The sequence below is a fragment of the Staurois parvus genome, unplaced genomic scaffold (genome assembly GCF_062004578.1).
Source record: "Staurois parvus isolate SC_StPar_1 unplaced genomic scaffold, SC_StPar_1.0 ptg001747l, whole genome shotgun sequence".
In the NCBI taxonomy this organism is placed as follows: Eukaryota; Metazoa; Chordata; class Amphibia; order Anura; family Ranidae; genus Staurois; species Staurois parvus.
This window is the reverse complement of record NW_028319543.1, coordinates 192,417-218,078: the sequence shown is the minus strand read 5'-3', so window position 1 is coordinate 218,078 and position 25,662 is coordinate 192,417. Positions and strand designations below refer to the sequence as shown.

General features: G+C 45.0%; 1 protein-coding gene across 1 annotated transcript in view; it reads left to right on the top strand.

Annotated features, from left to right (window-relative positions):
* Positions 1-25,012, top strand: part of LOC149434524 (protein O-GlcNAcase-like) — a 51,890-nt gene extending 26,878 nt beyond the window's left edge. Inside the window, exons 3-7 of the mRNA XM_089663684.1 lie at positions 451-555; positions 6,284-6,372; positions 10,045-10,237; positions 13,500-13,659; positions 17,541-25,012. Of these exons, the coding sequence (XP_089519810.1) occupies positions 451-555; positions 6,284-6,372; positions 10,045-10,237; positions 13,500-13,659; positions 17,541-17,677 (684 nt within the window). The 3' untranslated portion in view covers positions 17,678-25,012. The remainder of the gene's footprint in view (positions 1-450; positions 556-6,283; positions 6,373-10,044; positions 10,238-13,499; positions 13,660-17,540) is intronic.
* Positions 25,013-25,662: the final 650 nt, after the last annotated feature.

Below are 25,662 nucleotides of genomic sequence, written 5' to 3'. Positions count from 1 at the left end.
TGAAATTCCATGACCAAAGAAGTGCTGGAGGCCAAAACTGTGACTGATGTCCAATTACGATTTGTTAAATTTGATCTGTAGCGGTTTTTGGGGTGACCACTAAAAATTTGTTCATGGAATTTCACGCGCTGGCATTTCTTTCCCTTTCACAGGTGCCGTTGCGCGCTGCATGTTGCGTCACGCTGCGAAGGTAGGGAGCGAGACACCTCCTCTTTGTCACAGTTAACCCTCTTCAGACCAATCCTCTCTGCGACCCGGCAGCCCTGGGTTTATCCTGTGCGAAGTGGTGCGTTGCTGCTACCCAGAACACCCTCGATGTACCTTCTTTTGCTGAGCACCACCTGCAGTGGCATTTTTGTTGTTTTTGTAAGCTTTTATTTATTTATTTTTTTTATTGGTCATCGTCTATTACCTTCTTAATCTGATTTCTATCCCTCTTATTTTTCACAGCGTTTGCTTCCAATTGAGGGAGCAAATGACCTCTTTTTTCAGCCTCCTCCCCTGACGCCCACCTCTAAGGTGTACACGATACGACCGTATTACCCAAAAGATGAGGTTAGTAGAAATAATCCATTGACCTTGTGGGGCCCATTCCTAAAAGCTGAATTCTAGGCAGATATACAGTGGGGATCAAAAGTTTGGGCACCCCAGCTAAAAATGTGTATTGATGTGCATAAAGAAGCCAAGGAAAGATGGAAAAATCTCCAAAAGGCATCAAATTACAGATTAGACATTCTTATAATATGTCAATAAAAGTTAGATTTTATTTCCATTATTTACACATTCAAATAACAGAAAACCAAAAAATGGCGTCTGCAAAAGTTTGGGCACCCTGCAGAATTTATAGCATGCACTGCCCCCTTTGCAAAGCTGAGACCTGCCAGTGTCATGGATTGTTCTCAATCATCGTCTGGGAAGACCAGGTGATTCAATCTCAAAGGTTTTAAATGCCCAGACTCATCTGACCTTGCCCCAACAATCAGCACCATGGCTTCTTCTAAGCCAGTGGTTCTCAACCTTTCTAATGCCGCGACCCCTTAATACAGTTCCTCATGTTGTGGTGATCCCCAACCATAAAATTATTTTCGTTGCTACTTCATAACTGTAATTTTGCAGTGGGAGGACTAGCGCCCCATCACTGATGTCAGTGGGATGAATAGTGTCCCATCGTTGGTGTCAGTGGGAGGAATAGTGCCCCATCGTTGGTGTCAGTGGGAGGAATAGTGCCCCATCATTGGTGTCAGTGGGAGGAATAGTGCCCCATCGTTGGTGTCAGTGGGAGGAATAGTGCCCCCTTCATTGGTGTCAGTGGGGGAATAGTGCCCCATCATTGGTGTCAGTGGAAGGAATAGTACCCCATCATTGGTGTCAGTGGGAGGAATAGTGCCCCATCATTGGTGTCAGTGGGAGGAATAGTGCCCCATCATTGGTGTCAGTGGGAGGAATAGTGCCCCATCATTGGTGTCAGTGGGAGGAATAGTGCCCCATCATTGGTGTCAGTGCGAGGAATAGTGCCCCATCATTGGTGTCAGTGCGAGGAATAGTGCCCCATCATTGGTGTCAGTGCGAGGAATAGTGCCCCATCATTGGTGTCAGTGCGAGGAATAGTGCCCCATCATTGGTGTCAGTGCGAGGAATAGTGCCCCATCATTGGTGTCAGTGGGAGGAATAGTGCCCCATCATTGGTGTCAGTGGGGGGAATAGTGCCCCATCATTGGTGTCAGTGGGGGGAATAGTGCCCCATCATGGGCATCAGTGGGAGGAATAGTGTACAATCATTGGCATCAGTGGGAGGAATAGTGCCCCATCATTGGTGTCAGTGGGAGGAATAGTGCCCCATCGTGGGTGTCAGTGGGAGGAATAGTGCCCCATCATTGGCGTCAGTGGGAGGAATAGTGCCCCATCGTGGGTGTCAGTGGGAGGAATAGTGCCCCATCATTGGTGTCAGTGGGAGGAATAGTGCCTCATCATTTCTGTCAGTTGGAGGAATAGCGCCCCATCATTGGTATCAGTGGGAGGAATAGCGCCCCATCATTGGTGTCAGTGGGAGGAATAGTGCCCCATCATTGGTGTCAATGGGAGGAATAGTGCCCCATCATTGGTGTCAGTGGGAGGAATAGTGCCCCATCATTGGTGTCAGTGGGAGGAATAGTGCCCCATCATTGGTGTCAGTGGGAGGAATAGTGCCCCATCGTTGGTGTCAGTGGGAGGAATAGTGCCCCATCGTTGGTGTCAGTGGGGGGAGGAATAGTGCCCCATCGTTGGTGTCAGTGGGGGGAGGAATAGTGCCCCATCGGTGTCAGTGGGGGGAGGAATAGTGCCCCATCGTTGGTATTAGTGACACAAATGATGGGGCACTATCCCTTCCACTGACACCAATGATACTTACCTTGCTGACTCCTGCTCCAGCCTGGGCTCGCTCTCTCCCTCTCCCATCTACAGCCTGCATACCTGGCTGCAGCAGCAAAATTTGCACTTACCTGTCAGCTGTCTTCCTTCTCTGGCCTCTCTCTTCACTCGCTCCTGCAGCTCCCTCGATCTTCTTCGATCTCCGCGCGCTGCCGCTCGGCTCCTCCTCTCCAAGCTCCACCTCCTCGCCGGTGATTGGCCGCCTGTGTGCCTCTCCTGAGCTACAGTTCCGGTGGCCAATCAGCGGCGAGGAGGCGGAGCTGTTGAGTGATCCCGGAGGTGTGGCCAGGTTACAGGGGCAGCATATCATCCCGCCCACAGATCGCCTGAAACAGGAGCGGTGTCTCGGTTCCTAAGACCATCGGAAATATGTGTTTTCCGATGGTCTTAGGCGACCCCTGTGAAATGGTCGTTCGACCCCCAAAGGGGTCGCGACCCCCAGGTTGAGAACCGCTGTTCTAAGCAGTTGTCTAGAAAACTGAAACTGAAAATAGTTGACGCTCACAAAGCTGGAGAAGGCTATAAGAAGATACCAAAGCGTTTTCAGATGTCAATATCCTCTGCTCGGAATGTAATTAAGAAATGGCAGTCATCAGGAACAGTGGAAGTTAAAGCAAGATCTGGAAGACCAAGAAAAATATCAGACAGAACAGCTCGCAGGATTGCGAGAAAAACAATTCAAACCCACGTTTGACTGCACGATCCCTCCAGAAAGATCTGGCAGACACTGGAGTTGTGGTCACTATTCCACTATAAAGAGATACTTGTACAAATATGGTCTTCATGGAAGAGTCATCAGAAGAAAACCTCTTCTACGTCCTCACCACAAAAATCATCGTTTGAACTTTGCAAATTAACATATAGACAAGCCTGATGCATTTTGGAAACAAGTTCTGTGGACCGATGAGGTTAAAATTGAACTTTTTTGTCGGAATGAGCAAGGTACGTTTGGAGAAGAAGGGGCACAGAATTGAATGAAAAGAACCTCTGTCCAACTGTTAAGCATGGGTTGGATCAATCATGCTTTGGGGTTGTGTTGCAGCCAGTGGCACAGGGAACATCTCACGAGTAGAAGGAAAAATGGATTCAATAAAATTTCAGCAAATTTTGGATGGTAACTTGATGCCATCTGTGAAAAAGCTGAAGTTAAAGAGAGGATGGCTTCTACAAATGGATAATGATCCTAAACACACCTTGAAATCCACGGGGGATTACATCAAGAGGCGTAAACGGAAGGTTTTGCCATGGCCTTCACAATCTCCTGACCTCAACATCATTGAAAATCTATGGATAGACCTTAAAAGAGCAGTGCGTGACAGACAGCCCAGAAATCTCAAAGAACTGGAAGACTTTTGTAAGGAAGAATGGGCAAAGATACCTCAAACAAGAATTGAAAGACTCTTGGCTGGCTACAAAAAGCGTTTACAAGCTGTGATACTTGCCAAAGGGGGCAGTACAAGATATTAACTCTGCAGGGGGCCCAAACTTTTGCAGACGCCATTTTTTTGTTTTCTGTTATTTTGAAAGTGTAAATGATGGAAATAAAATCTAACTTTTGTTGACATATTATAAGAATGTCTAATCTGTAATTTGATGCCTTTTGGAGATTTTTCCATCTTTCCTTGGCTTCTTTATGCACATTAATACAAATTTTTAGCTGGAGTGCCCAAACTTTCCATCCCCACTGTATGTGCGGGGCGGCTCTGATGGGGAGGGGAATGCAGGTGTGTGGGGAGGTTCTGATGGGGGGGAGGCGCAGCGGGGAGGCTCCGATGGGGGGAGGCGCAGGTTTGTGGGCAGGCTCTGATGATGGGGGGAGGCGCAGGTTTGCGGGGAGGCTTGAAGGGTGGGGGGGGGGGGACGCAGGTGTGCGGGGCGGCTCTGATGGGATGGGGGGAGGCGTAGGTGTGTGGGGAGGCTCTGATGGCGGGGAGGCGTAGGTGTGTGGGAGGCTCTGATGGCGGGGGGGCGTAGGTGTGTGGGGAGGCTCTGATGGCGGGGAGGCGTAGGTGTGTGGGGAGGCTCTGATGGCGGGGAGGCGTAGGTGTGTGGGGAGGCTCTGATGGGATGGGGGGAGGCGCAGGTTTGCGGGGAGGCTCTGATGATGGGGGGAGGCGCAGGTTTGCGGGGAGGCTTGAAGGGTGGGGGGGGGGGGGGACGCAGGTGTGCGGGGAGGCTCTGATGGGATGGGGGGAGGCGTAGGTGTATGGGGAGGCTCTGATGGCGGGGAGGCGTAGGTGTGTGGGGAGGCTCTGATGGCGGGGAGGCGTAGGTGTGTGGGGAGGCTCTGATGCGGGGAGGCGTAGGTGTGTGGGGAGGCTCTGATGGGATGGGGGGAGGCGCAGGTTTGCGGGGAGGCTCTGATGATGGGGGGAGGCGCAGGTTTGCGGGGAGGCTTGAAGGGTGGGGGGGGGGGACGCAGGTGTGCGGGGAGGCTCTGATGGGATGGGGGGAGGCGTAGGTGTATGGGGAGGCTCTGATGGCGGGGAGGCGTAGGTGTGTGGGGAGGCTCTGATGGCGGGGAGGCGTAGGTGTGTGGGGAGGCTCTGATGGCGGGGAGGCGTAGGTGTGTGGGGAGGCTCTGATGGCGGGGAGGCGTAGGTGTGTGGGGAGGCTCTGATGGCGGGGAGGCGTAGGTGTGTGGGGAGGCTCTGATGGCGGGGAGGCGTAGGTGTGTGGGGAGGCTCTGATGCGGGGAGGCGCAGGTGTGCAGGGAGGCTCAGTTCAGTAAAAAAAATTTTAATTAAAAAAATCAACTCCATTGCTTGCATTCAATTTAGCAAAGTACATGTAGCACCGAGTTATTTTTGCGGTTTGCACCTTTGCACACGGATCTGGCAATTCTGAGTAGACTGGGTTCATTCTTCTTCGATGTCTATTAAAGGCTCAAGTTTTTCTTTCCAATGTCTCTTTATTTGTCTTACTAAAGTTGTTTCTCCTTTGTTCCCAATCATGTCATGCTGATTACCAAAAAGATCCGTGTAAAATGTATTCGTTTATTTAAATTTTATTCATTCATTTATAAATAACTGGTTTTTTTTTTCTGGGCCCATGAATATTTGTAAAATCTACGATGTGGCCCTCGTACTAAAAAGTTGGGAGACCCCTTCCCTAGAGGGTTTGAAGAAATCTTGGTTTTAATGCAGAGCCCAAGGTCTGTGGTTGTATAATGAGGCCTAAGGTTAAAGTGATTGTAAACCCTTCCATATTAACCAGTGAAGTGACTGGCCACTACACAGAGATGAAACAAATCCTCCTACATAAGTTGTACCTGTTTATCTTCACTCTCCTCTTCTCTACATCTGTCCAAAGTGCTGAATTTAAAAAGCTTGTCTGAGAGTTCAGAAAAAACGGCAGAGAGCTGAAATCACTCTACAGAGCTTAGTGAGGAGTGTGCTGATTGGAGAGAAGGGAATCACACCCCCCCCCCCTCCCCTCCCCTCCACCACAGCTCACAGTAACAAAGCTGAGTCTGTCAATCACAGGCTGTGCCCTCCCCTGTCACAGGTTTTCTTTTGGTGTCAGGAAAAATTTGTTAGAAGTGATCCATGCTGATAGCAGAGGAAGGAGGCAGCAGACAGAAATTACACCTAGTGCTCTGGACTGCGACAAGTACACGCTACAGAGGGATATGCTTTGTTCATATCTTATGTCTGAGGTTTACAACCACTTTAATCACATCTGTAGTATTGGAGCTGCTCATAGTGCCGCAACCCCTAACAGTCCAGGATGTCAATACAGGGACACTACAAGCTTTTCATTTTTTTTAAATCCTTTGCTCTCAAACAAGAGCATCCAGCGAGCCGTCAGGATGATGAGCAGTAATTGTGAACACTGATGTTGGTCAAAGATATAAACATTTGTTGTTTTGTAGGCCTCGGTGTACAAGATCTGCAGAGAGATGTATGACGACGCCATGGATGACTTACCGTTTGAAAGTCAGCCTGACCTGATAGGAGATAAGTAAGTACCTAAAGAATCCACACTGCATACAGGACCCCTGTAATGGAACCGACCCAGACTGCCCTTGAGTACTTCCGTTAGACTACCGCTTCCCTGTCTGAACACCAACAACAGACACCACAGCCGACCATACAAGACTAGACGACACCAGTCTTGAAGTAAACCAGGAAGTAGACTAGTGTATTTGAACACAGATACAAGATATATACACTCAAGGGAACAATCCCCCCTCCCTGCATAATGACACAGGGTGGGGCAATCTACATTTAGTAACAAGAGACACACAGGTATTCAAACTTCACACCAGCAGACAGCCCCATCAGGAGGGAGAGCAGCTGGATGGAGACCCCCCCCCCCCACCACTAAGCTAATACACATAAAAACATACATCCCATAATAGTTTGCTCCCAAACAATAGAAAAATGGGATGCAGTCACATAACATCAAACGATCAACCCCCCACCCCAATATTAGGACAGATCACCCCTAACAGGCACAGGGTGACTTACACATAAGAGGGATATGGGGAGCTGAGACAGGGGTCTCCCCACCTCTCTAAAGTGAGCTGTGTTCATAGGTCTCCCACCCAAAGTGACTCCGGTCACAACCCCCATTTCCAACAAAGGAATTCGGCTCCAAACTTACTATGAAATTTTAGCCGTTTTGAAAGCTGACTGACCAGAATTCTTGAGCTTTGGGGATGAATTGTTATCAAAGCAATCCAATTTCATTCGCATTGTGAACCGAATGCAAGGGTGCACTGACATAGCAGAACACAATCTATAGTGCTCACTTGGCATCCGCTCAATATGTATGGACTTTACAAAAAAAAAATTACCCTTGCTATGGGGCCTCGCTGTCCTGCAAAAGGTTAAATGCTCACAAAGTCTAGGGGCTGAAGATTACCCTATACCTTGCTTATGCCAAAAGACCCCCCAGTGGGACTTTATTGCAGCACTGGAACATTACACATATATCCAGGGTAACCTTTGGCAAGCCTTTCAGAGCACTGTGCGACCCCCTCCCCCGAAGCCGCTTCGCTTTGGCCGCCAGTCACACTCTAACGTCATCATGCATGCAAGGATGATGAGGGCACGGCCACAGATCGTGTCAGGGAAAGTGCCAAACAAGTTATAGGGTTTGATCAAAAAAGTTGAGTATCTGGCTGCTCATCCCTAAATGCATACATATGCCAAAAGACCCCCCCCAGTGGGACTTTATTGCAGCATTGAAACATTACACATATATCAAGGATAACAATTTGATAAAAGAATTATCAGCTTTATTAGAAACACATTTGTTGCATAAAATACATACATTTTAAAGGAACATCGCTCCGACAATATTCTTACAAAAAAACTCTTTGCACAAGGTCAAAGACCACTCAGAAAGAAGAGAAAATTACCCCGACGCGTTTCAATCTTTCCACATTTTAGATCTTCTTCAGGGGGCATAAACATATGTCAGAGCAATACATAGAATAGATGATATTCGGGATCAGAGACATGGATCCAGGTCCCCGTGGAATGCACCATCCAAGAAAGCAAGAGTGGTCAGATGTTAATCACCAAAAACCAAAGACAACTAGGAAGTGCCAAATAACCCCCAAATGGGACGTGTCAAAATCAGGCCAATGTGAGAAATAGATGGGATTACACTGGATGATAAATGTGGCAACTCGAAGCAATAGTGTGGAAGATTGGGATACTATTTCTTTCAACGGATGGAAATGTGCTAGATCCCAAAGAGCAGAGGCCGAAAAGCCATATAGGACATGTCTTCAAGGAGACACAGGAAGCTACCAGATCCCAGGTCATCCCAGATCCCAGGTCATCAGAGTGACACAGAAAGCTGCTGTGGAAGGCAGAGCCACCAGATGCCAGGTCATCCCAGATCCCAGGTCATCAGAGTGACACGGGAGGCTACTGTGGAAGACGGAGCCACCAGATCCCAGGTCATCGGAGTGACACAGGAAGCTACTGTGGAAGACAGCCACCAGATCCCAGGTCATCGGAGTGACACAGGAAGCTACTGTGGAAGACAGAGCCACCAGATCCCAGGTCATCAGAGCGACACAGGAAGCTACTGTGGAAGACAGAGCCACCAGATCCCAGGTCATCAGAGCGACACAGGAAGCTACTGTAGAAGACGGAGCCACCAAATCCCAGGTCATCAGAGTGACAAGGGAAGCTACTGTGGAAGAGAGCCTATTTTCTTCAATGGATGGAAATGTACTAGATCCCATACGGCAGAGGCCGAAAAGGCATGTAGGACAAGTCTTCAAGGAGACACAGCTAGCTACTGTGGAAGACAGAGCCACCAGATCCCAGGTCATCCCAGATCCCAGGTAATCGGAGCAACATGGGAAGCTACTATGGAAGACGGAGCCACCAGATCCCAGGTCATCCAAGATCTCAGGTCATCAGAGCGACACAGGAAGCTACTGTGGAAGACAGATCCACTAGATCCCAGGTCATCGGTGCAACACAGGAAGCTACTGTGGAAGACAGAGCCACTAGATCCCATGTCATCAAGAGTGATCCAGAGACTGCCTTCAGACCAAGAAACCAAGGTTTCTTGGTCTAAAGGTGGTCTCTGTATTGCTCTGATGACCTGGGATCTGGTGGCTCTGTCTTCCACAGTAGCTTCCTGTGTCTCTTTGAAGACTTGTCCTACATGCCTTTTTCAGTCTGTGCCGTATGGGATCTAGTACAGTTCCATCCATTGAAGGAAATAGTATCCCAATCTTCCACACTATTGCTTCGAGTTGCCACATTTATCATCCAGTGTAATCCCATCTATTTCTCACATTGTCCCGATTTTGACACGTCCCATTTGGGGGTTATTTGGCGCTTCCTAGTTGTCTTTGGTTTTTGGTGATTTACATCTGACCACTCTTGCTTTCTTGGATGGTGCATTCTGCGGGGACCTGGATCCATGTCTCTCTTCCCGGATGTCATCTATTCTATATATAACTCTGACATATATTTTTAAACTTTCCTGGTCTTTTATGCTCCCTGACGAAGATCTAAAATGTGGAATGATCGAAACGCGTCGGGATCATTTTCTCTTCCTTTGAGTGGTTTTTGACCTTGTGCAAAGAGTTTATTTTGTAAGAATATTGTCGGAGCGATGTTCCTTTTTAAAATTTATGTATTTTATACAAAATATGTGTTTGTAATAAAGCTGATAATTCTTTTATCAAAATGTTATCCTGGGTATAGGTGTAATGTGTGAATGCTGCAATAAAGTCCCACTGGGGGGGATCTTTTGGCATATGTATTCATTTAGGGACGAGCAGCCAGATACTCAACGTTTTTGATCATACCCTATAACTTGCTTGGCACTTTCCCTGACACGAGCTGTGGGCGCGCCCTCATCATTCTTGCATGCATGATGACGTCAGAGTGTGACTGGCGGCCAAAGCAAAGCAGCTTCGGGGGACGGGTCACACAGTGCTCTGAAAGCCTTGCCAGAACCAGGAACGAGGTATTACTGCCTATTCCTCTACCCCTAAACTTACCAAGCAGTTAACCCTTGCAGGGAGACCACACTTAAAGGGTCATTTTTTTTTTCTGCAGCCTGTAGTGGGGCTTTAAACCAATGAAATGTTGATTGTTATGGCTTCTGGAGCTAGATTAGCAGCTGAAGTGTTCTCTTTTCCTCCTGTAGGCTTGTCGGAGGGCTTCTGTCTCACAGCCTGGACTATTGCTTTGTGCTGGAGGATGAGGATGGTATTTGTGGCTATGCAGTGGGCACTGTGGATGTCACTCCGTATCTCAACAAATGCAAACATTCCTGGATCCCCTTCATGCAGGAAAAATACAGCAAACCTCAGGGGGACAAGGAGTTGTCTGCAGCAGAGGTACCAGATCGCTATTGAAATTTTGTTTTTCTTTTTTTTTTTTTTTTTTTTTTTTGTTTCATCTGTATAGTTTTATATTTTTGAAGTAGTGTGAAAGAGGAGTTCCAGCTGAAAAAAAAAGTCAGCAGCTACAAAAACTGTATCTGCTCACTTTTAAAATACAGCCACTTACCTGTCCCTTGGTTCAGGCGTGTCCTCACCACAGCTGGTTTCACCGGCCATCTTCTCTCCCCGGTGCCGGCATCTTCAGTGTGGGCACTCGGCTGTGACAGCTTGTGGCTTCACATCCGGGTTCCCACTGCGCATGCGCGAGAAATGCTGCACTTTGTGAATGGCCCCGTAGTCTTCGGAGACCTGTCACGCTAATGAAAAGCACTGACACTGTACTAATGGCACTGGGCAGGAAGGGGTTAACATCTGGGGCGATCAAAGGGTTAACTTAGTTACATAGTTAGTCTGGCTGAAAAAAAGACAAAAGTCCATCCAGTTCAACCATTAAAAAAAAAAAAGAAAAAGAAAAAAGTTATAATCCTACACCCACAGTTGGTCCAGAGGAAAGCAAAAAAAACCAGAAAAGTATGATCCAGTTTGCTCCTGCAGGGGAAATGTTCCTTCCTGATCCCCCGAGAGGCAATCAGATATTCCCTGGATCAAATTCACCTATAAATGTTATATCCAGTTATATTCTGTGTATCCAAGAAAGAATCCAGGACTTTCCTACAGCAATCCACTGAGCTGGCCACACCCAACTCTTGAGGGAGTCTATTCCACATTCTCACAGCTCTCACTGTGAAGAAACCTTTCCATGACTGTGTGCTGTTTTACTGCTTTCAACTGTAAGCACACTGCTTTGTATGGCTCTGCTATGCAGAGCCATGCAAAGCAGTGTTTGAGCTGACAGGGAAGAGAACTATTGTTTACATACTGTTCTCTCCCTCCATCGGTAATACTCAGTGATCACCGGGTACTGGTGAGTAATCATCAGCCGGGACTCGTGATTGACAGCTGAGGTCGCTAATAGCGGCGCGTGTTTTGTGCTTGTGCGCACCCCCTTCCCCCGAATGCAAAATCATATATATATATATATATATATATATATATATATATATATATATATATATACATATATACACACACACACATATATTTTAATATATAACAATTTAAAAAAATACGTGTGTGTGTGTGTATATATATATATATATATATTTTTTTAATTTTTTTTAATTTTTATATATTAAAATATATGTGTGTGTGTGTATATATATATATATATATATATATATATATATATATATATATATATACACCGTGTTCCAAATTATCTACAGATGATATTTTTCTCATTTCCCTCAATAATTGATGTAAATAACAGTCGGCAGAATTCTCAGGTTACAACTGTAAGAGTACAATTCACATTTTATTGAACAAACCTCCTAATAACAGGATTTTTGTTCCAGAATTTTCCAAACAGAAAGTTTCAAAACACTTTCTAGGTTGTAAAGAACTGAGAATTGTTATTTGTTGTGTTTGCAGCATATTTACTGAAATCAAAAGCTATTTCATTCAAACTTTTAACAACATTTTAACTTTGTAAACATTTGAAGCGGTCGCGTTACATTGTAACATAGGAGCCCTTATCTGATAGCAGATCACAAGTCTGGCATCCATTGAACTTGGGAGTTTTTGGACAGTTTCTGTTGAATTTGTTTGCAAGATGTCAGAATAGCCTCCCAGAGCTGCTGTTTGGATGTAAACCGCCTCCCACCCTCATAGATCTTTTGCTTGAGGATGCTCCAAAGGTTCTCCATAGGATTGAGGTCAGGGGAGGATGGAGGCCACACCATGACTTTCTCTCCTGTTATCCCCATAGCAGCCATTGATGCAGAGGTATTCTTTGCAGCATGAGATGGTGCATTGTCATGCATGAAGATGATTTTATTACGGAAAGCATAGTTCTTCCTTCTGTACCAGGGAAGAGAGTGGTCAGTCATAAACTCCACATACTTTGCAGAGATCATCTTTACACCTTCGGGGACCCTAAAGGGGCCGACCAGCTCTGTTCCCATGATTCTGGCCCAAAACAAGACTCCACCACCGCTTTGCTGACGTCGCAGCCTTGTTGGAACAGGGTGGCCATCCACCAACCATCCACTACTCCATCCATCTGGACCATCCAGGGTTGCACGGCACTCATCAGTGAACAGGACTGTTTGAAAATTAGTCTTCATGTATTTTTCTGCCCAATGCAGCCGTTTCTGCTTGTGAGCATTGGTTAGTGGTGGCCGAATAGGAGATTTATGCACAGTTGCAAGACTCTGGAGGACTCTACACCTTGATGTCCGTGGGACCCCAGAGGCACCAGCAGCTTCAAATATCTGTTTGCTGCTATGTAATGGGATTTTAGCAGCTGCTCTCTTGATCCGATGCATGGATCTGGCAGAAATCTTCCTCAATGTGCCTTTATCTGCACCAACCCTTCTGTGCTCTGAATCCGCCACAAATCTCTTCATAGTGCGATGATCACGTTTACATTTTCGTGAAATATCGAATGTTCTCATACCTCGTCCAAGGCATCGAACTATTTCACTCTTTTCGGCAGCAGAGAGATCCTTTTTCTTCCCCATATTGCTTGAAAATGGTGCTCTGCTTAATAATGTGGAACTCCCTCCTTTAGTAGTTTTTCCTTTAATTGGGCTCACCGGCCAATCTAATTATCACAGATGTCCCAGATTGTTTTCAGTGATCAAAAGAGCCCTGACACACAATGCCATCCATGAGTTACACTGACAAACAAAATATTTAATCTTTGTGACACTTAAATAGAATTTGCAGAATAATTTTGAACAGGGTGTGTGTGTATTTTTATTTTATATATATATATATATATATTATTTTTTATTTTTTTTATATATATATATATATATATATATATATATATGTGTGTGTGTGTGTGTGTGTGATTTTGTACACCCCTGTAGCAGTATATCTGTTATGGGGCAGCAGGAAAGTGGTTGATCTCTCCCTGTTGTCCCCCTTTCTCCTTTTCTGTCTTGGTTGCTCCCATTCCTCATATCCAGTGTTTGATATTCAGGTCAGCCAACATTTCCTCTATTTTTATTATTTTTTTGTTTGAGAACATTTATCCGGTTGCATTTGTAACTTCTACGCTGGAAAAGAGCTAGCAGAATAATTTGTGAGTTTTGTTTGATTGTATTTGTCATCTCTATGGGTAACCATTGTGAACGAATTATTCTTTCAGAAAATCATGCTGAGTTTTCACGAAGAGCAGGAAATCTTACCGGACACATTCCTCGCTAACTTTCCGTCATTAATAAAAGTGGACATTCACAAGAAGGTGACGGATCCCAGTGTGGCCAAAGGGATGATGGCGTGCCTCCTGTCCTCTCTGAAAGCCAATGGTGAGTTTGGACAGAACGCCCCAGATAAGTGTTTGTAGGCCCTTCATCACTCAGCTGACAACAGTCTCTGCTGCACTGAAATCCCAAGCAGTGTTGTCAGCCCTGCCCTGTTCTTAGCCCTGCCCTGTTCTTCCCTGATTTACAAAGTGTGTTGAGATCGCAGAATCCAAATCGGGGGGGGCATACAATGGGGAAAATAATTGTTTGATCCCCTGCAGATTTTGTACGTTTGCCCACTTGCAAAGAAAAGAGCCTATAATTTTTTTATCATAGGTGGATTTTACATGATAGAGGCAGAATATCAACCAAAAATCCAGAAAAAAAAAAACAAAAAATTATAAATGGAGTTGCGGTTCAGTGAGTAAAATGAGTATTTGAGCCCAAAGCAAACATGACTTAGTGCTTGGTGGAGGAACCCTTGTTGGCGAGCACAGAGGAAAGACGTTCCTTGTAGTTGGTTCCCAGGTTAGCAGACATCTCAGGAGGCATTTTGGTCTTCTTTACAGATCTTCTCTAAATCCTTAAGGTTTCTTGGCTGACGTTTGGCAACTCAGTTTCAGGTTCCTCCATAAATTTTCTATAGGATGAAGGTCTGGAGACTGGCTAGGCCACTCCAGGACCTGCATGTCCTTCTTCCTTTGTTGCCTTGGTGGTATTTGTTGGGTCGTTTTCATGCTGGAAGACCCATCTATGACTCATCTTGAGTGTTCTGGCTGAGGAAAGAAGGTTCTCATCCAAGATTTTTACGTACATTGGCCCCCCAGTGCGGCAAAGTTGGCCTGTACCTTTTAGCAGAGAAACGGCCCCAAAACAGAATGTTTCCATCTCCGTGCTTGACTGTAGGGACGGTGTTCTTAGGGTCATAGTCAGTATTTTTCTTCCTCCAAACACGGCGAGTCAAATTAATGCCAAAGAGCTCAACTTTGGTCTCATCTGACCACAGAGCTTTCTCTCAATCCTTCTCTGAATCATTTAGATGTTCATTGGCAAACCTCAGACGGGCCTGGACATGTGCCCACCTGAGGAGGGGGACCTTGTGGGCCCTGCAGGATTTCAATCTATGGTGAGTATTGTGTTACCAATGGTTTGTTTGGTGACTGTGGTCCCAACTGCCTTGAGATCATTCACAAGCTCCTCCCGTGTAGTTCTGGGCTGATCTCTCACGTTTCTCATGATCATCCTCACCCCATGAGGCGAAATCTTGCATGAAGCTCCAGACTGAGGGCGATCGATTGTTATTTTGTATTTCTTCCATTTTTGAATAATCGCTCCAAGAGTTGTCTCCTTCTCACCAAGCTTTTTTTCTGATGGTCTTGTAGCCCATTCCAACCTTGTGCAGGTCTACAGTCTTGTCCATGACGTCCTAGGCAGCGCTTTGGTCTTGCCCATGGTGGTGGTGAGGTTTGAATGGAAGAAAGAGATTCTGTGGACAGGTGTCTTTTATACACATAACAAGTTGTCGTTAGGAGCACCTTCTTACACTGACAGGAGTAATCTGTGTACCACATGAGCACATCGCCAGTCTGTGGGAGCCAGAATCATTGTTGGCTGGTAGGGGATCAAACACTTATTTTACTCACTGAACTCTCATTTTGTATTGTGTTTTTATGTTTTTTTTTGTTTGTTTTTTCTGGATTTTTGGTTCATATTCTGTATCTATCACTTAAAATAAACCCATGATAAAATTATAGACCCTTCATTTCTTTGTAGGTGGGCAAACTTACAAAATCTGCAGGGGATCAAATAGTTATTTTCCCCGCCATATTTGATGATGAGAGTCAGATGGCGTCAGGGGAAGAACTTTATACTCCATAGTTGCTGTCAGTGGGAGGAAAAGTGCCCCATCATTGGTGTCTGTGGGAGGAATAGTGCCCCATCATTGGTGTCAGTGGGAGGAATAGCGCCCCATCATTGGTGTCAGTGGGAGGAATAGTGCCCCATCATTGGTATCAGTGGAAGGAATAGTGCCCCATCATTGGTGTCAGTGGGAGGAATAGTGCCCCATCATTGGTGTCAGTGGGAGGAATATTGCCCCATCATTGGTATCAGTGGGAGGAATAGTGCCCCATCATTGGTATCAGTGGGAGGAATAGTGCCCCATCATTGGTATCAGTGGAAGGAATAGTGCCCCATCATTGGTATCAGTGGGAGGAATAGTGCCCCATCATTGGTCTCAGTGGGAGGAATAGTGCCCCATCATTGGTATCGGTGGGAGGAATAGTGCCCCATCATTGGTGTCGGTGGGAGGAATAGTGCCCCATCATTAGTATCGGTGGGAGGAATAGTGCCCCATCATTGGTATCGGTGGGAGGAATAGTGCCCCATCATTGGTATCGGTGGGAGGAATAGTGCCCCATCATTGGTGTCAGTGGGAGGAATAGTGCCCCATCATTGGTGTCAGTGGGAGGAATAGTGCCCCATCATTGGTATCGGTGGGAGGAATAGTGCCCCATCATTGGTGTCAGTGGGAGGAATAGTGCCCCCTCATTGGTGTCAGTGGGAGGAATAGTGCCCCATCATTGGTGTCAGTGGGAGGTATAATGCCTCAAGGGCTGGATAAAGACAAGCAAAGGGCCACAGTTCGGAGACCACTGCTGCTCTAGGGTGTCTGCTGTCAGAAAATACATAATTGGGGGGAGGGTTTATGCAATCTTCAGGCCTAAAATTATTATTTTTTTTACGTGTGCAAAAACCTGCTCTGGCAGTGAAAGGGTTAATCCATCGGCCTATTGATGGGGTTTGATTGGATGGGATACAGGACCTGGCAGCGTTGAGTAAACATACTATTAATAATTTCCGGTCATTCCACTTGGAGCGTGTGCTGAGGTGCTGGAGACTCTCCACGTATCACACGTGACATGCGTGTGGGTCTGTACAGCCACCGCGTCTGCATCCACCTCCATAGGCTGCCCTGCAAACAGCCTGGGGTGGGTGTAGGCGGGAGCCTGTGCTGAGGACCGGTGTCATCGCCCGTTTGAACGATCCCTAACGCAGGCCATACACGGGTCGAATTCCGAATGATTTTTCATCTGAAAATCGAAAACGTTGTTCGCTCGGTAATTCGATGACACCAATGATTTAGAAAATCGGCCGACCAAGTCATAAAGTACTCCCCATATAACAGGCGAAACTTCTGTTCCTTCCAGGTCACGCATATTTTGTTTCGGAAAAACGATTTGACCATCATCGAGTCGAAAATCGGTTGTTTTTCACGAATTTTCCCGGTCACCAAAAAGGGGAGGAACCATAAAAATCGCTCAGTGCCATTGACCCCACTAACAGAGCAAAAATCGGCCGATTTATTCTTGGGATGGAAAATCGGTCGAATTTCGCCCCATGTATGGCCGGCATAAATGTCTCTACCCTTGCAGTCATCCCACCATCATAGCGATTTCCAGGCAGTAACGTGTGACAAAAAGCATTTACCTGTGCCTAATGTGTGTTTTTTTTTGTTTTGTTTTTTTGTTTTTTGTTGTTTTCGTGTGTTTTTGTTTTCTGTTTTGTTTTGTTGTTTTTTTGTTTTGTTTTTTTTTTTGTGTGTGTTTTTGTTTTGTGTGTGTTTTTGTTTTGTTGTGTTTTTGTTTTGGTGTGTTTTTGTTTTGTTGTGTTTTTGTTTTGTTGTGTTTTTGTTTTGTTGTGTTTTTGTTTTGTTGTGTTTTTGTTTTGTTGTGTTTTTGTTGTGTTGTGGTTTTGTTGTGTTGTGGTTTTGTTGTGTTGTGTTTTTGTTGTGTTGTGGTTTTGTTGTGTTGTGGTTTTGTTGTGTTGTGGTTTTGTTGTGTTGTGGTTTTGTTGTGTTTTTGTTTTTGTTGTGTTTTTGTTTTGTTGTTTTGGTTTTTTTTTGTTTGTTTTTTTGTTTTGTTTTTTTCACCCTCCATCCTCAGGATCACGCGGTGCTTTTTGCGAAGTCAGACCAGACGACAAAAGAATTTTGGATTTTTACAGCAAGCTCGGCTGCTTTGAAATTGCCAAAATGGAGGGATTTCCTAAAGATATTATTATTCTTGGAAGAAGCCTTTAAATATGTATTTAAATAATATTTCTGCAAAAAAAAAAAAAAAGTAAAAACTTGTCCGGATTTGTTCTCAGATTTATCAAACATGCAAGATTTCCAGGTTTTGCCGGCTGGATCTCTGAACAACTCCTATGCATACTACAACACGATGATTCGATCTTTAATACTGAAAAAAAAAAAAATTAAAAAAGAAAAAAAACAGCAAAAAATGTAAAAAAAAAAAAAAAAAAAAAAGCAAGTTTTTATATTGTCCAGTCTTCTCCATGATGCTTTTGTTCCTTTTTGCACGGGGGGCGTTCTGTGCTTCTTGGTGTAATATTGAAGGATCCGCGTCAGGTTTCTTTTTCTACGTCGTCATGGAATTACGTATTTGACGGACTTCTCATTTCATTATTCTTTTGATTTAAAGAGCTCGTGAAACGTGCATCATCTGCGCACAAAGGCAGCATGATCTGTTTTTCCAAAGAGGGAACCCCGTTGTTTTTTTTTTTTTTTTTTTTTTTTTTTTTTTTACCACCCCCCTCTCCCCCAGGGAAGATGAACGATGTAGCACATCTCAAGGTGAACAGTAAGGTTGCATAGCATCTGTTGGAGGAATTCTAAAAAAGCAGCAAAGTAATGATTCTGTAAATGTATCTGTAGGATAATATGTACAGACTGTTTACCATTGTTTTTTTTTTTGTATATTATTATGTTCAGGTTCCTTTTTTTATGCAAGCTTCCATCGAGCATGCTTCATTTAAAAAAAAAAACAAAAAAAAAAAACGGTTGAAACTATAAAGGATAAAAAGTGCTTTAAACCTGCCTTTTCATGTTCCGTTTACACTTCTCTCATTGTGGTATAGATATGAACGAGGCGCTCTGCGTATTTCATCCGAGGTGAACGTGGTCTCCATGTTGCCTCATGAGCTTTATTGGTACTTCAAGGGTAATTCAACTTTTTGCTACAAAAAAAAAAAAAAAATCTTTTTTTTTTTTTTTTCTTTTCCATTACTGCATGGCAACACTTTCCCTGTCAGAAGCCCAATTTATGGACTTTGCTGTTGATGGTGAAAGTCTACTCCTGCTGTACGACTATTGCATCCCATGTCAGAAATAACCACCTTCTGGGCCCATAGATTCATAATGAGATACCTGGAGGTTAAAATGATAAAAGATTGTGTAGTAAATCCTTTGTTTTTCTTTTCCATTACTGCATGGCAACACTTTCCCTGTCAGAAGCCCAATTTGTGGGATTTGTGTGCCTGATTTGTGTAAAAGTTAGTCTAGGCCCATAGGTTCATAATGAGATACCTGGAGGATGAAATGCTGAAAGACATGTTGTAATCTTCCATTAACGCCCAGCATCTCCTGCCCTGTCAGAAGCCCAATTTATGGACTTTGCTGTTGATGATGAAAGTCTACTCCTTCTGCACGACTATTGCATCCCATGTCAGAAATAACCACCTTCTGGGCCCATAGATTCATAATGAGATACCTGGAGGTTAAAATGATAAAAGATTGTGTAGTAAATCCTTTGTTTTTCTTTTCCATTACTGCATGGCAACACTTTCCCTGTCAGAAGCCCAATTTGTGGGATTTGTGTGCCTGATTTGTGTAAAAGTTAGTCTAGGCCCATAGGTTCATAATGAGATACCTGGAGGATGAAATGCTGAAAGACATGTTGTAATCTTCCATTAACGCCCAGCATCTCCTGCCCTGTCAGAAGCCCAATTTATGGACTTTGCTGTTGATGATGAAAGTCTACTCCTTCTGCACGACTATTGCATCCCATGTCAGAAATAACCACCTTCTGGGCCCATAGATTCATAATGAGATACCTGGAGGTTGAAATGCTGAAAGATTGTGTAGTAAATCCTTTTTTTTTTTTTTTTTTTTTTTTCTTTTCCATTACGGCATGGCAACACTTTCCCTGTCAGGAACCCGATTTACGGACTTTCCTGTTGATGAAAGTCTACTCCTCCTGCACGACTATTGCATCCCATGTCAGAAGCACAATTTGTGGGAGTCTGTAAACATTAAATTCTGGGCCCATAGATTCATATTGAGATGCCTGTGGGTTGAAATACTAAAAGTTTGTGTAGTAAATCCTTTGTTTTTCTTTTCCATTACTGCATGGCAACACTTTCCCTGTCAGAAGCCCAATTTGTGGGAGTCTGTGTAAACATTAAATTTTGGGCCCATAGATTCATAATGAGATACCTGGAGGTTGAAATGCTGAAAGATTGTCAGAAGCCCAATTTCGAAGATGTGTCTTTTCCTATAGGCACTTCCCAGTGTGTGGCATGTTTAATACTAGTCGTCTCAAAAGCAATGAAAAGTAACATTCTGGGCCCATAGGTTCAGAATGAGATACCTGGAGGTTGAAATGCTAAAAGATTGTGTAGTAAATCCTTTGTTTTTCTTTCCATTGCTGCATGGCAACACTTTCCCTGTCAGAAGCCCAATTTGTGGGATTTGTGTGCCTGATTTGTGTAAACGTTCTAGGCCCATAGGTTCATAATGAGATACCTGGAGTTTGAAATGCTAAAAGATTGTGTAGTAAATCCTTTGTTTTTCTTTCCATTACTGCATGGCAACACCTTCCCTGTTGGAATCCAAATTTTCGAAGATGCGTTGTTTCCTATAGGCACTTCCTAGCGTGCGGCATGTTTTTAATACTAGTCGTCTCAAAAGCAATGAAAAGTAACATTCTGGGCCCATCGATTCATATTGAGATGCCTGAGGGTTGAGGTGCTAAAAGATTGTGTAGTAAATCCTTTGTTTTTCTTTTCCATTACTGCATGGCAACACTTTCCCTGTCAGAAGCCCAATTTGTGGGATTTGTGTGCCTGATTTGTGTATGTTAGTTTGGACCCATAGGTTTGTAATGAGATACCTGGAGGTTGAACTGATGAGACATGTTATAATCTTCCATTAATGCCCAGCTTCTCTTGCCCTGTCAGAAGCCCGATTTATGGACTCTCCTGTTGATGATGAAAGTCTACTTCTCCTGCACAACTATTGCATCCCATATCAGAAGCACAATTTTTGGGAGTCTGTAAACATTAAATTCTGGGCCCATAGATTCATATTGAGATGCTTGAGGGTTGAAATGCTGAAAGATTGTATAGTAAATCCTTTGTTTTTTCTTTTCCATTACTGCATGGCAACACCTTCCCTGTCCGAAGTTCAATTTGTGGGAGTCTGTGTAAACGTTGAAGCCCAATTTCGAAGATGCTTTGTTTCCTATAGGCACTTCCCAGTGTGCGGCATCTTTTTAATACTAGTCGTCTCGAGAGCAATGAAAAGTAACATTCTGGGCCCATAGATTCATATTGAGGTGCCTGAGGGTTGAAATACTGAAAGATTGTGTAGTAAATCCTTTGTTTTTCTTTTCCATTACTGCGTGGTAACACCTTCCTTGTCAGAAGCCCAATTTGCGGTATTTGTGTCGTTTAGTCTGGGCCCATAGATTCGTGACATAGCAGGAGGTTGAAATGCTGAAAGACCATGTAGTAAATTCTTTGTTGTAATTTTCCCTTAACGTCCGGCTTCTCCTCCCCTGTCAGAAGCCCGATTTATGGACTTTCCTGTTGATTATTATTATACAGGATTTATATAACGCCAACAGTTTGCGCAGCTCTTTACAATATAACGGGAGACAATACAGTTCAATACAAGACGGTTAGAAGGGCCCTGCTCTTTGGATCTAAGAGGGAGGGGCTAGTGGTAAAAAAAATAACTGTGGGGGATGAACTGGTAGGAGGAATAGAAGATTCCATTAGCTGAAGGCAGGATAGGCTTCCCTGAAGAGAGGTTTTCAGAAATCGCCTAAAAGTGAGTAGAGTCGGCGATGATGAAAGTCTACCCTTCCTGCACGAATATTGCTTCCCATGTCAGAAGCACAATTTGTGGGAATATGTGTAAACATTAAATTCTGGGCCCGTAGATTCACAATGAGATACCTGGAGGTTGAAATGCTGAAAGATAGTGTAGGTAAATCCTTTGTTTTTGTTTTACTGCATGGCATCACCTTCCCTGTCAGAGGCCCAATTTGTGGGATTTGTGTAAAAGAAATGCTGAAAGACCATGTATTAAATCCTTTGTTGTAATCTTCCATTAACACCCGGCAGCTGCTCCCCTGTCAGAAGCCCGATTTATGGACCTTCCTGTCGATGATGAAAGTCTACTCCTCCTGCACGATTATTGCATCCCATGTCAGAAGCACAATTTGTTGGAGTCTGTGTAAACATTAAATTCTGGGCCCATAGATTCATAATGAGATACCTGGAGGTTGAAATGCTGCAAGACCATGTAGTAAATCTTTTGTTGTAATTTTCCATTAACGCCCGGCATCTCCTTCCCTGTCAGACGCCCAATTTATGGACTTTCCTGTTGATGACGAAAGTCTACTCCTCCTGCACGGCTATTGCATCCCCTGTCAGAAGCACAATTTGTGTGAGTCGTGTAAACATTAAATTCTTGTCCCATAGAATCATATTGAGATACCTGGAGGTTGAAATATTGACTTTGTACTAAATCCTCAGTTTTTCTCCTCCATTAATGAGAAGCAGCTCCTCCCCTATCAGAAGCCCAATTTGTGTTTTTTTTTCTTTTTTTTTTAATGATGAAAGTCTGCGCCTCCTGAATTACTATTGACTACATCCCTATTGTGGAGCTCAGGCTGAGCTAATTTGCTTCTGCCCCCTCTTCTGTGACAAGCTCCCTCCCATAAATATTGACTGCATTCGAATTGTGGAGCTCAGACCAAGGTGGTTTGATTCCGCCCCCTCTGCTGTGACACAACTCCATGACTGTTGACTGCATTATTGTTGTGGAGCTCAGACCTCCTCCCCCTCTGCTGTGAGAAGCCCCCTCCATGGAGCTGAGACCACGTGTGCTGAACGGCAGGGCCACGCGGGACCGATCAGATGATTGACTGACAGCGCACACCACCCCGAATGGCTTGGGAGGGGGAGAGGCCTGTTCAGATGATTGGCACTACACTCTGGGTGGCAGGGGGCATCAGATGCTGAAAGAGCCACGCAGAGCAGATGATTGACAACACACGCCACTCTGAAAGACCTTGGGGGGGGGGGGGGGGGGTTCATGAATGAAGGACCCTAATGAGCAATGCGATGAAAAAATTCTACCCGCCTTCTTTTGGGAGAGCAACGCATAGAGCATTTGCACCTTTGCGTTGGGCTAAAGCAGGGGTCTCCAAACTTTCTAAGCAAAGGGCCAATTTACTGTTCCTTAGACTTTAGGGGCACCGGACTGTGGCTATTGGGAGTGGAGAAGGTCCTGTTGTCAGTAGGAATGGACAATACCCCATCTTTGGTGTCCGTGGGGGGAATAGTGCCCCATCTTTGGTGTCAGTGGGAGGAATAGTGCCCCATCTTTGGTGTCAGTGGGAGGAATAGTGCCCCATCATTGGTGTCAGTGGGAGGAATAGTGCCCCATCATTGGTGTCAGTGGGAGGAATAGTGCCCCATCATTGGTATCAGTGGGAGGAATAGTGCCCCATCATTGGTGTCAGTGGGAGGAATAGTGTCCCATCATTGGTGTCAGTGGGAGGAATAGTGCCCCATCATTGGTGTCAGTGGGAGGAATAATGGCCCATGATTGGGGTCAGTGGGAGGAATACTGCCCCATCATTTGGTGTCAGTGGGGGGAATACTGCCCCATCATTGGTGTCAGTGGGAGGAATAGCACCCCATCTTTGATGCTGGAGTAATAACATCCCATCTTTGATGTCAATGGGGGGAATAGAGCCTCATCTTTGGTGTCAGTGGGGGGAATAGTGCCCCATCATTGGTGTCAGTGGGGGGAATAGTGCCCCATCATTGGTGTCAGTGGGAGGAATAGTGCCCCATCATTGGTATCAGTGGGAGGAATAGTGCCCCATCATTGGTATCAGTGGGAGGAATAGTGCCCCATCATTTGGTGTCAGTGGGGGGAATACTGCCCCATCATTGGTGTCAGTGGGAGGAATAGCACCCCATCTTTGATGCTGGAGTAATAACATCCCATCTTTGATGTCAATGGGGGGAATAGAGCCTCATCTTTGGTGTCAGTGGGAGGAATAGCGCCCTATCTTTGGAGGAATTGTGTCCCATCATTGGTGTCATTGGGCCCCATTGTTGGTAACAGTGGACGAAATAGTAACCCAGGGCCAGATAGAAGCAAGCAAAGGGCCACAATTTGGAGTCCACTAGGCTGAAAGGTTGGTGTGGTTTCAGAGTGTGTGTTGGGGTGCCAATCAGAATACTCTGCAGCAGAAGAGTATCGCTCTTTGTGGTGGCCACACCCAGCCTGTACATCGAGTCCCAAAAATTTTTAGGCCTTGGAATCAAATCGACGCGGCTGATTTATAAAGCAGATTGGATATTGCCGTCCGCTCTTCATTCTGCACACCGCGGCCTATTCCATTCATACAAATCAGCCGGTGATATGTAGCTGGCATTGCTCCACCAACTTCTTTCTGCTCCATGTAGCGAGAGAGCACCGTGATTGGAGGAGAGCCAGACATGTGACAGACAGGTGACATGGCCGAATCTCCTCCCAGCTTTTGCTGCCATGCCACGGTGTTTTAGATGAGCCCCTTATGCAGGCCATACATGGGTCGAATTCCGAACGAGTTTTCGTCCGAAATTCGAAAACGTTCGCTCGGCAATCTGATGGTCGCCATCGATGATTTAGAAAATCGGCCGACCGAGTCATAAAGTTCACCCCATATAACAGGCGAAACTTCTGTTCCTTCCAGGTCACGGCTCACGCGCATTTTCTTTTCAGAACAACGATCGTACGATTTGACCATCATTGAGTGGAGAATCGGTCGTTTTTCAGAAATTTTCAAACACGCCCAATCACTGAAAAGGGGAGGAACCACGAAAATCGGCCAGTGCCATTGACTCATTAACAGAGCAAAAATCGGCCGACTATTCTTAGGTCTGATTTTCGGATGAAAAATCGGTTGATTTTCGACCCATGTATGGGCCGGCATTAGCTTGGCATGCTCAAGGGTTACTTTTACTGTATGAATTTTATTTTTACGAGTTATAAAAGTCGAATTCTTTCCTTGGTAACAATGCAGCTTTTTGTAATGCACTTTTATTTGGCGCGAGAGCTGAAAGGTCGTCCTCCTCCAGCCTTTTCAGCGAGCGACCTTTTATGATGTGTTCAATTTTAAACGCAGAACAGCCAATCCAATGAGGAGGGACCGCAGTCCTCGGTAACTTGTCCCGCCTGCCTGTACGGCGAGGTTCCACTATACAATAGAATTCTGATGTTCATAGAAGATGCACACCTTTTGTAGAATGTTAAGATTTTGTTTTGTAATAAAACTGATAAAAATCACCGACTCTCTTGTCTTCATTCGCACTTTTTTTTGCCCACCACTTAACCTTCAGAAAGTTTTTTTTTTTTTTTTTTTTTTTTTTTTTTTACCCCCTTCATGAGCAGGGAATTTTTTTTTTTTTTTTGCTGTTCAGCAATCCTTACTTTAACTGGCAATTGCTCGGTCATGCAACATTGTAGGCAGATGAGATTGATATAATTTTTTGTTTTCACACATAGAGCTTTCTTTTGGTAGTATTTGAGTTTTTTTTTTTAAAAGCCTCCCGCCCTCTGTATTGGGAAATGACGAACAGGCGGGAGTCCTCTTGTTCTGGGAAGACGTCATGTGATGTCTTCCCACTTTAGTTGCGCACGGGTGCCCCCGGGGGCACACACACCAGATCGCCAGTTGCGGTAAAAGAGCCGATGATGTAGGCTCTTTACGTGATTGGACACAACTGATCACATGGTAAACAGGAAATGCCGGTTATCGGCAGTCCACTCCTCACGCTGACACGGGACATCTACACTGATCATCAGGGCATTGATTATCAGTGATGCCTCTCCGTGTCTATCAGTGATGCCCCATCAGTGATGCCTCTCCATGTCTATCAGTGATGCCCCCCAGACATGGAGAGGCATCACTGATGGGGCTGCACTGATAGACACGG